At 38.2% G+C, this 12,047-nt stretch overlaps 1 protein-coding gene across 3 annotated transcripts in view; it reads left to right on the forward strand.

The window, feature by feature from the left end:
* Positions 1–12,047, forward strand: part of enox2 (ecto-NOX disulfide-thiol exchanger 2) — a 209,837-nt gene that overhangs the window by 189,355 nt on the left and 8,435 nt on the right. For all 3 annotated transcript variants that reach the window (XM_081611697.1, XM_081611696.1, XM_081611698.1), the window contains 4 exons: positions 2,525–2,665; positions 6,965–7,021; positions 9,125–9,230; positions 11,340–11,425. In XM_081611697.1, coding sequence (XP_081467823.1) covers positions 2,525–2,665; positions 6,965–7,021; positions 9,125–9,230; positions 11,340–11,425 — 390 coding nt within the window. The remainder of the gene's footprint in view (positions 1–2,524; positions 2,666–6,964; positions 7,022–9,124; positions 9,231–11,339; positions 11,426–12,047) is intronic.

Raw genomic sequence — 12,047 nt, forward strand, 5'->3', positions numbered from 1 at the left:
GATGTCCTCTCTCCACTGTCTTTCTTCAGTAATGGAAATTATGATCGACTGGCGTTTAGAAGAAGAGAATCCATTAAGGCTGTGCTGTTCCTTTCTGCTTCCAGAGTAATTACCTTTCCAACATGCATCTCTCCTTCTCTCTCTCTCTCTCTCTCTCTCTCTCTCTCTCTCTCTCCGGGTGTGTTTATGAAAAAGAGGAGTCGAGCGGATTAAATGAACTCGAATGCACTGAAATTGGATACCTCGACCTGGCCGGGTCCGCGAGGTGTTTCGCCGCAGTCTCCTGGATTTGCAATAAAACTTTATCAGCATGTATTGACAGCTTGTTACCCTCTCTCATCAGCCGTGGTGTATCTGGCAGTATAAGCACTCGGTTTCTGATTGTGCAAACAGTATTATCACCACAGGAGACTGATCGTTTAATCTGTGCTCAACGGATAACTTTGGAGGCTGTTGTCTCTTAAAACATTCCTAAATCCGGTTCTCGTACTTCACCCTAAAGCGGGGCATACTTTTCTTAATTTATCCAAAAATAAATGTGAAGCTTTTGAATATTTGGCAACGTTTGTTTTAGATATGCAATGTTCTTCACATCTATTGGCTCAAAACATGTAAAAAGTCTGTAATTTTCATCTTTTTATTGTAGTAGTAAAATCATGATTATGTGATTTAGAAAAATTGTCCTTCATTTCAAAGGCATTTATTTAGAGTAAAAAAGTCCCAAGTCAGGAATTTTTTTATTCTTTTTTTTTTAACAAAGTCCCATAATTATTATTACCCATATCAATCTCTTCAAAATAAATTTAGCTTGAGAATTTTTTATTTGGACTTTAACTTTTTTAATTGATCAGTGTTTCCTGGAACTTTTAATTAGCAATCCTCGACTCTTTATTTTCTCGTGGCAAAAATATGTCATCCATTGCTCCTACACAAATAAGTGGAAAGTAAGAAATTTCCTTTAAATATTTTTCATGTCTGGATAGGTTTAGAAAAATATTTCAATTTTAAGCCTTTTTTTCCTCCATTTTCTGAAATATAAAACTCTAATAATGCAGAACTGATTTCAGTCTAAATTGACACGTTTTATCTTTCATTTGTAACAACACGTCTTGATTCCACTTTTTTATTAATTATCACTATTTTGTTTTGAACTTACTGACTGAATGTAGATTTATTCAAAAATCAAGTTTGGGTGAATTTACTACCGTTTGGTTTCTAGACCTGTTGTTTTTAACCTGACTCTAAAAACTTCAAACCAAGCACTAACACTGTTTTTCTTTGGATGTATTGCAAAGCAAATTTAGATATTTATGTTCAAAATCTTGATCTTGAAATTGGGCTTGATGCCACAAAACCACTAGAAGAATACTGTAAAAATCAAAGACAATTTTAGCACGGTGATTTTATTATTTATAGGTGATGACAATTCAAGCAGATGCTTGATAGTATTTTGTTTTTAAATGTCCAGAATGTTTAAAAAAAAAACACACACAATGTGAGAGAAATGTGAGCCTGGAAAAATATTCTGAAATGAAAATTGTGTAGGAACCCTGCATATCATTTATATAATTGAAATGCCATCCCTTCAAACCAATGTTAATTTCATCGTCCCCACACACAGAGAGGAGAATGGAATAAAGGTGGAATAAAATCTCTAATGTTCCCAGTTAGAGACCATCGGATTTCCAGACAACCATTAAACGTGTCATCTGGTTGTTAAGAAGTGAAATTCTTTCTTTCCGACTGTCACGAGCATAAGCTGGTGAATTTGCTTTTGGTCAGCTAAGACTAAGATTGTGATATCAACAAAAACTCAATGGGTTTGGACTGAATGAAACAAAGAGTGAATATGTGCTTCCTTCCTGTGAGTTCTCGGGGGTTGAACAATAGTTTATTTAGGAATCAAGAGCCAACAAATCCAACATTAAATCCAGACCTGGAAGGCACAGAAAAGTAATTTCAAATGGCTCCAGAACACGAATCAAATCAAGGTCTCTCATTACTATTCAAAAGGAGTAATCACACTAAACACTTTCCTCCTCGCCAACAAAACAAGAGGACTAAATAAGAAAATAGACTCAAGCTAACTTTCACCAAATTGAATAAGGTTGAAAGCATTTTTAATTCATTGCTGCAGGAAGCCCAACACCTACAGAAAACAAAAACAAACAGACCAAGAACCAGATATTTCTCTCTTTATGCTCAAACTTTTGATTTACTTGTTCCTGGATAAATGTACCGTGATTAAAGGTTTCAATTTTCAGATTTTTTGTTGTTTTTTGAGATCATGCTACAGCAATAAGTTTTTTTCTATCCATCTTTACTTCAGAGGGGTCATTCATTATTTAATTTATTGCATTTTAAGATTAATGTAAAAAAAAAAATGTACCCATGCAAAGTTTGCCTGGTAAACAATAATGTGTAAAATGTGCTGATTTAAATTTTTTATTACACCTCGTGGTGTTTTTACGGCTGGTTAGTTCTCACCAACATTAGTGTCTTAATGTTTGCTCTGTTTTCACAGCAACTGTTAAAAATGAGGGACGAACTGAAGCAGCGGGAGGCAGAGCTGGAAAAGAGCCTGGAGGACAAACAGCAGCTGAAGTCGCAAGTCCAGAATCTGAAGGAAGGTCTGCAGAAGCTGCAGAGCACACACACAATGCAGGTCAGTGTGACAGATGACATCCCTCACTCTGCTGGCTTTCCCCAGAGCCGACACGGAGCGTTTACTTAGCGGGATTCACAGCGGGACTCGTCTGTGGGTTTGCCACCGTCTTTGTTCAGAGAACAAACTTTGCAGTCTGCGCTTTCATAAGAGAGAGGTTAGCTGAGGACGTCCAGGATTATGCAAATCCTGGAAGAAAATAAAGGACTAGGTCATTGGGGGATCAAAGTGGTGATACTTACTTTGGCCATTTTTCTAAGCTCCTACTAAGAAATCTCCAAATGCATTCTGTGCATATTTCTATCACTGAAACTGAAGGAAAGCGCTGACAACAGTGTCATTGATCATCTGGCTTCGTTCAGTGTTCATTTTCACCTTAATTCAAATTTGTATCTTTTTTTTATGTAAATTGCATTCAGCTCAAATTTCTTATTAGATCTTTCTAATTTCAAGTGTCTCATTAAATGGTTCTTTAAAAGACGCCTCAGTTTAACTGCTCTTATTTCATAGCAATAAAAAGCCCAATTAACACACACTAAACACGAACCAGTCCTGTGATTGCCTACTTTCACGTATTTGCATATCATATTTTTCTCTTTATGTTAACATATTAATCAGTCTTTAAATAGGAAACACAGTGGGTTTCGGATTATAAATTAATTGTTGCCTTGCTGGGAATTTTAAAGCAGTCACTCCAGAAGAGGATCTATCTGATGATCTGTCAAATGGTGAAGCTTTTTCACTTTGGGTACAAAACCTATGGATTAGTTTTTAAGCATCCAAAACTGTGAGGAAAAAAATCCCACACTTCCTTTTGATTTGCTTCTAAGAACCAGACTTTCTTAAAATCTTTAAAATTCACTTGATGCAATGCACTACAGGACCCAATTATTAAAAACAGCTCATTTGAGTGGAAATGTTAGATAAGATGCTGCAACTTGCAGCTTCAGAGGCAGAAGGTGCAAACACTTATCTCAAAACCCCCTTTTTTAAGCATTTGAACTGATATTTTACATATTTGTATCACAGTATATGATTTAAATAATCAAAGCAATCACTAATGGTTTGCATTTCCAGTTTTGTGCTTGTAAGTAACGAAGCACTGCTGCTTCTTTAACTGCGTGCGTGCGTGCGTGCGTGCGTGCGTGCGTGCGTGCGTGCGTGCGTGCGTGCGTGCGTGCGTGCGTGCGTGCGTGCGTGTGGGCGTGCAAGCGAGCATGTGCGTGCTTGTGTGGTTCATGGTGCTCTGGGATGCACCGTGCAGAGTTTTATCATGTAAGATCTGTTAAAATTACAAACTTCTACTTACTTTGAAGTCATTTTTTATCCCTACCACAGGATTTTACAAAATAAAAGTGGTTTAAACCTGCACATAGGAGAAAAATACTGCTGTGTTTGTATGTATATTGATGATATCACAAGAGGAACTAGAATTGAGGTGAATTTGATTAAAACTAGGACTGGCACTTTAACGGCACAGTTTCGATTAATTAATTATGTAGATATTAATGCATTAAAGATTTTAACACAATTAATATTTAGAATTAATATAACTCATATATTTGGAGCTTTTTTTATTCATGTGTTTCTGGTAGGCCTGTAAAACAGACAAGAATCATTCATAATCGACAGAAGTCGACAGAAAAGCCGATTCTCTTGGCCCACCGGGGGATAATTTTTGCTTCAAAAACCGAACATGTTGTGTCCAAGTTGTGCTAAAAGTTGTACTGAAAGGAGTTGATCTATCAGCAAAGCTATTCAAGTTTAAAATAGCGTTTCAGCTTTAAGTGTGTTGCAGCAATTCAAAGGGGTTTTGATTTGTAAATGTTCCTCAGTTTGTCGATATATAGTTTTCAATTAAAATGGGATGAATTGCAATTAATGAATTACTTACAGAACCTGCAAATAACTCACAATACTAGTTAAAATATGTAAAAACATTTGAAAACAAACAAAAAATATAAATAGGCACACTCAGTTACATTTCGACTTATGTGATGTCATCAAGCATCTGTGTGTTTTTTATTTTTTTATTTTTTTAAACAAAACCTGACCTTGACACGTGTCAAACTGTCCAAGGTGAACTTCACTTATTTTTACAGAAGTGTCCGGTGTGCAGCTTTAAAACCGTCTCACAGTTGTAGTTTAATAGCTGGTCTTTGCAACGTCCAGAAGAAGCTCACTTTAAATTAAACCAGAGCCGTTTCAGGAGCCTGAATCATTACTTACAGACACTCCTGCTTCATTATTTATTCACTGGATGTGTTGCTTATGTTAAGCTGCTCATTTGCCAGCAAAACTGAGCCTAATACTAATTAATGCCCGGTTGTTTAACAACTGAGCTGCAATGCTAAATACCCAGTCTTAAAAACATTTTCAAGTGTCAGGGGTCATTTTTCTCCGGTAGCCCCATCATGTTTACTAATGTTTCAGGTGTTGTCCGCTATCCCCGGTGGTCTGCTATTTGTTTGTTAATGTTCCCTCCAGCACTGTTTAATGAGAGCAATGGCTGTCATTATAATGAGCCTCAGTTAAATCACCTCTTAAACTGATAATACAAACTAAGGGCTCTCACGGCTCATGAGGATTCCCTCCATGAGATCGCCGGCGGGTTTCTTATAACCTAGAGCTGAATCAGGAACGTGTTGGCAGCTCCCTTTATCAGAGAGACGCTTGTCAATAGCTTGTTAATGGTGATGAGTTTGATAAGAAATGTGTCCCCACGCCTGCGAGCTGAAGGGAAATATGCTAATTAAAATTCCTGCATGCTGGCAAACTTGAATCATGAAAGACAGTCTCATTACAGGCTAAAAGAGAAATCAATTTTAGGGTTTGGGTTTCACTGAAGATTAGCGGACACTGTGGGACGATTTGTCATGTTGAGGATATTTCTTTACGGCCTCAATTCTCTTTCATCGGCGCAGTGTCCCTGCTGTCCCCAAGCTGTCACCACACATTACTCCTGCGACTCGACTGCAGGTCATTGCAGAGATTAACCTTCTTATTATTACGATCAAAACAAACTTTTTCCATCAGTTTTTATCACATTTTACTGCTGCTATTGACAGTTTTGTGTTTGATTTATTTGTTGGTTTGTTCGTTCTAATTACCTACACCTTTTGATTTAATTCTGTCGACTTCAACGGCTCCAGTCCCACACATTGAAGGATGTCGCTTTTAAGATTTCTGTCTCTTTACTTTGAGGTAAACTTTTTAGTTCTGATTCTTTACATATCAGGGCATTACAGATGTGCATAAATAAATTTGCCAAAAGATTAAGGTAGAAACTTGCAGCCTGGTGCTGCTAATAAAATGTACGTGGCTACTTCCACGTCATGAGATTTGATCACCAGTGCAGAAGGAATTTGATCAGTTTTCTGCTCTGGAGCATTAATACATCAGTATTTGTGGATTTTTCTTAACTTAAATTATTCACAGAAATCCCATCTATTCACTGATTTATTTTTATAGAGCTTTTCTAAAATATTAGAAAGAAATATTGAAACACCTATAGGGACTCTGCCCTTAGCTGGTGTTTTTAAAGCAGCCAATTTTAGTAGTTATCTAGGTAACACTTTATTTGAAGGGGTGTGCATAAGACTGACATGACACTGTCATAAACATGACATAACATCTGTCATGAACATATAGAAGTCTTTATGAAGGTTTATGACAGCTGTCATGAAGTGTCATTGGGTAAATAATGACACTTTTAATGCAATGTTGCTCTAAAAGTTGCATTAAAAGTCCATTAAAAGTACCAACTTTGCATGATTTTGTAAATTATGATAATTTAATGCAAAGTTGGCATTTTTAATGGACTTTTAATGCAACTTTTAGAGCAACATTGCATTAAAAGTGTCATTATTTACCCAATGACACTTCATGACCACTGTCATAGACATTCATAAAGACTTCTATATGTTCATGACAGATGTTATGTCATGTTTATGACAGTGTCATGTCAGTCTTATGCACACCCCTTCAAATAAAGTGTTACTGTTATCTATGTTAAATAACTACTGATAAGGTAATTTGATGCCCAATAATTTGGTTGGATTTCTTAGAGAGCAGCCATTCAGGAAAATCTGGACCCAAACTGTTGTATGCTCATCAGATGATTAATTTGTTCCAGTTTTGACTCAGATTAGTTAAATGTCTCCATATGGGGTCCAGTGATTCAGCGTTGCTTGTCTGTTTGAAATCCACAATTTTTCTGGACTGTATTTTCTTAGTAAACAATGCTTGATTGGGCACAGCTGAACTCTTCATTGCTGTGTCGTTCCTCATGTGCTGCAGCTGGAGATGTCGAACCCGGGCGATGGAGGCAAAGACGACGGCAACAACAAGACTGTTGTAAGTGGAAAACTTAAAGCCCTTCCTCCCCGTTATGATTTTCATTCCTCAGTTTTTATGTGTGTCATATTTCTTCTTATCTCCTTTTCCTTCCTTTCCTCCACTGACATAACAGATCATTGTAGCCTAAAGTGGCTTAACGTGCTGTAACTACATTTGTCATTGAATTAATCACCCAGACTCAGCCGAGATCGGAAATAAAGCAGCCGTAAACACTAAAATGCCTTGCACATGTGTATACGTCTGCACTCCCACACGCCGGTGTATCCAAACGGGGTGTGATGAATAGATTAAAAACCGAAAATGGCCACCAGGCATCCCACAGCATGAGTGGAGACATTACACACAGTAATATGTTGGACAATAAAAACTCCTCTGCCTTTTCTCTGCCACCTGTCAGAGATCTGGAGCAAACAGTTTAATCATTTACCTTCTAAGTCTCTTCCCTCTGCCTCTGTTTGCTTCCTTAAAGCTCATCTCATTTTGTGATGCTGTGTGTGTAAATGTGTGTGTTTGACAAGTATCACTTTGTTAGAAATATAGCTGATGTCTTCATTTCCTTCTGAGCTTCACCCGTCACCGATTTATTGTTTCTCAGGATTGATATGGTGAAACCTTCTGATGTTTTCATATATTTATCACAGACATGAATACGTTCAACTTTTAAAGACACATTTAAGACATTTTCTTTTTTTTTCAGGCTGAAATGATTAGACATAAAAAAATCAAGAAGTGGGTGCACAAGTTTGTATTTATTATGAGATTTTATGAATCAGATGTATTTGATTTGTAAATGTAATCATAAATTCTCCATATGTCTAGACTAAACTTGAATTTTAGGGCAACGGTTCCAAAATGAAGGCTGCACAGTGGCGCAGTTGGTAGAGCGGTTGCCTTGCAGCAGGAAGGTCCTGGGTTTGATTTCTGCATGGAGTTTGCATGTTCTCCCTGTGCATGGTGGGTTTTCTCCGGGTACTCCAGTTTCCTCCCACAGTCCAAAAACATGACTGTCAGGTTAATTGGCCTTTCCAAATTGTCCCTAGGTGTGAGTGTGTGTGCGCATGGTTGTTTGTCCTGTTTGTCTCTGTGTTGCCCTACAACAGACTGGCGACCTGTCCAGAACCTCTCGCCTGGAACGTTAGCTGGAGACAGGCACCAGCGACCCTCCCGACCCCATTAAGGGACAAGGGTGTAAAGAAAATGGATGGATGGTTCCAAAATGAATATTTGGGACAAAACACTCAGCCCATCATCCAGTGAAAGCTACCAAAACCACAGTGAAACATGGAGGTGGCAGTATCATAATGTGGAATTATTTTATTTGGATGCTCCTGGATTTTCTTTTTCTTTTTGGAGCGAACGTATAGATGAATTGTTCCAAATACATGTCAATTTTGGTCAAAAATTGTAAAGTGTTTGATAGTAAGATAAAAATTAAGTCACGTTTAATTTCTCAGCATCAGTGTAAGTCCAGTTATGCATTCAAATCAGATGAAGAGCGGTTTCACACGAAGAAAATTAAAGTTTTCTGGATTTTCTATCCAGAAATTGGATAGAAAATCTGCGATCAGACAACTGACTTCATTTCAATCTCCTTGATTTCAAAGAACCTTTACGAGTTGGAACGGACATATTTTGTCTAATTAAGATGTGGGATGCTACCAGAGAAGGTAGCATCCCAAAAAGTGACTCATGGGGCGAATAATCTCGTGCTTGATGGTTAGATTTTCTATTTTGCTTGAATTGTACATCATAAATGTTTGATTACATGTGGAAAATGTTTAGAAATTGTATTGGGGAATTATTGCTATAGAACATAAACATGGCTCTTCTCTGTACCACTATTTGTGTTTATTTGATTATTTCAATGTGTGGATAAGAAAAAATATATTTAACTTGTGCACCACCCTAAAAAAAGAAACGTCCTTAAATAAAACATGGGGAATTCAATACATACGATATTCATGATGACTGAATGTAAACTGCAGCCAGCTCCGTATTTCCATAAGATTCTCACGCCCTAATCCTATTTTAATTTGCCTACATCAGCGACTGATGTCTGATTTATTCATGGGTTCTCTTTGTCTGTTTCCATGTTTGCAGGAAGCCACACTTTCAGCAGTGGTGTCCTGCAGTCAGGAGAAAAGAGGTCCCACAGAGAAAAACTCAACAAGTCCCATTCACTCGGAGAGGGAAGCCCTGCTAGTTGGTAAGCTGCCTCCACTTTCACATCAATGTCTTCATTCAGGCTCAATTTTCTGTGCAAACTGAAGCTTTGTGGGCTCTTTATCACACTCATTATTTTACAGTCTTGTTTAAGCAGATTCGGTTTATTAGCTCCTTCAGTCGACAAAACAAATCTCAAAATGAAGGTTACTTATTTATCTGTTCTTTTTTCTGATGAAAAAAACACTAAGACTGGTTTCAGTTTAGCTGGAACTTATTAAATTAATACCAATTGGGACTATTATCATTGTAGGCTTTCCTATAATAGAGATTATTATCGAATAATACTTCCATGCCCAGTTGTCTGTCCAGTGACTTGGTGAGCGAATGCTTCTCTTTGTTCCACTCGGTTTAATCATCTCTGATCGATCAAGTGTCACTCTGATGGTCATTATTTCATCATTCTCGTTTATTTACCCCCAAAAATCTATCTATTAGTTATTGGAAGGTCAGTTAGTAAATGTTTTGCTGCGCCCCCAAATCTATAAAGTCTGCTTTTCACAAATGTCTTTTTGAATGAGACGATACAGATGAAACCAGACGTTTACAAACGCAGCTAGTGTAAAACGACACTAGCCGCGTTTCCAATACAAATTTCTGTAGAACTTTGTTGTAAAGTTTGGTCTAATTTAACTCCAAAAAGTGAGTGCACGTTTACATTTTTCATTATTTATTAATAAAACCATGTAACATTTTTGTTTCACTTCACAATTATGCAGTTTTGTGTGTTGGTCTAACATATAAATTCCCAATAAAGGCGTTTGAGAGTCCAATGAAAAATCTTCTGATGTTTCACTGGCAGCACTTGTAGCTTAGTTTAACTCTGACATACAGAAGTGACTGTGACACATTAGACAGATGCGTGCCTTCCTAATGAAGTTCATTAAATTAATTGAGCCGTGCGCAGATCAAGGACAAGTAGAATTAACAGCCACTGTCTAGGCACATTTGTAAATTAGATATTTACATGTATTATTGTTAGCAAGGCAATTTGTGGAGGAAAATTGAGCTATGAGGGGAAATAAAAACAAGCAGTGGGGAGTAAAAACTTTGTTTATGCCTTTCAGAGAACACGCATTATCACCGCTTCACATTCCTACCACTACAAAAGTGTTAAAGTTTTGTGTTTGGAATAATTCTCGTCTCTGCTGCAGGCTTTGTTGTGTCTCCATAGTTGACAGAAAGCGTGGTGTCAGAGTGTAAGCTGCAGATGCTGCTCAATGCCTGGTTGAGTTTGCAGACTACAGGAACCGAAGGACAAAAAACAGGGTGGAACACCTGCAGTTTCTGTTAATTTATGAAAAAGGAAAGCAAGAATTATTCACATTTAAATGCGCCGACTTGAAGGGAGGATGAATCACACAAACTGGAAGCTTTGTACAGTTGGAGAACATTTTTTCTTTATAGGCTTTTTCATTGCATACATGCAGAGCAAAGTTTTTTTTGTTGTTCTTGTTGTTGTTGTTGTTTTCCAGTGGGTAAATTCAGCCAAATAAATCAGAGAGATTTGGACTTGTTGTTCTATCTGAGTGCTCCATTAAACTCCCATTCAGCTGAGCAGCTCCAGACGAGCGCGTTGTTTGTGCTCGAGTATTGATTGACCTCCCGCAGGTGACAAAAATGAAGTCTTGGTGCAGCATTTTGCCTCTTTAAAGCTTCAAGCGACGGTTGTGTTTCTGCTCAGCCAGAAGCTGCGCGTATTGAAGTGTGCCGCACAGCTACGTCGGTGGTTAGTGAGCGCAGACAGAGAGCTGGCTCTCCTCTGGTCTTCCTCTGCGAGCTGATGGCAGATGGTTTGTTTGTGCTGGGGGAGAGTGTGGCTTTGATCAGAGACAACAGCATCAAAGGCATCATTAAACTCTCTTTCTAATCTGGAGCGACAACATACAAGAGGCTTTTAACAGTAATGGGACTCTGGGAAGAAGTCGCTTAAAGCCGCTCTTCCACTCAGCCCAAGGAGACGGCGAAGAGTTGAGGAAAAAAAAAATAGAACGGTTGCTGCGAACGTCCTCTGGTAATTTGTCAATGTTTAATGGTTGCGTGAAGCTGGAAGTTAACAGCGTTGCATGACTTATTATTTTTCTCTCCACAGGGATCATCTCAACCTTCCTGCACGTCCACCCGTTTGGAGCCAGCATCGAGTACATCTGTTCCTACCTCCAGCGCTTGGACACCAAGGTAACACTTTGAGTCAAAGCTTCCACTGAGGAGCGCTGGAATAGTGCTGCCCTTTGGTATAAATCTAGATTACATGCATTTATACAGACAGCGTGTTGGTCCGCCCTACTGGGCTGACATATGGGCTTGGATATTCACTCAAACTTAATCCAAGCGGACCTCCCTAATGCTTTTTGCAGGCTGTTCCACAGAGGTGGATGGATTTACCAGAAGTTCCCTGAAACAGAATCGCTTTAAAGGACAGTTTGACGTCCTCACAGATGCTCTCACTTGGCCCCCCCGCTGGGAGGTAAATGAGGGGACGACAAAAAAACAGCACACGTCATTAAATATTTAGTCCTCCGTTGAGAAATGTTCCTATGTTGATGTGATTTTGTCTTTCTAGAAATTAAAGGATTTAATCACACTCAACAACAGTGAGCTAATTTAACAGAAGATATTAACAAAAAGAAATAATCCTGTTAAAGTTAGAAGGTTTAAACAATTTAGTGGAAATAACTTCAGTGAGATGTTTCTTGTGGCCATCTACAATCTAATGCAGGTCTGCCCCATTCCTCTCTCTCTCTCTCTCCTGCATGTGCAGTCTGCTTCAAATCACCCCTCAGCAACTTAAGATCAAGAT

This window comes from Poecilia reticulata, chromosome 10, assembly GCF_904066995.2.
Source record: "Poecilia reticulata chromosome 10, P_reticulata-male-v2, whole genome shotgun sequence".
Classification (NCBI taxonomy): domain Eukaryota; kingdom Metazoa; phylum Chordata; class Actinopteri; order Cyprinodontiformes; family Poeciliidae; genus Poecilia; species Poecilia reticulata.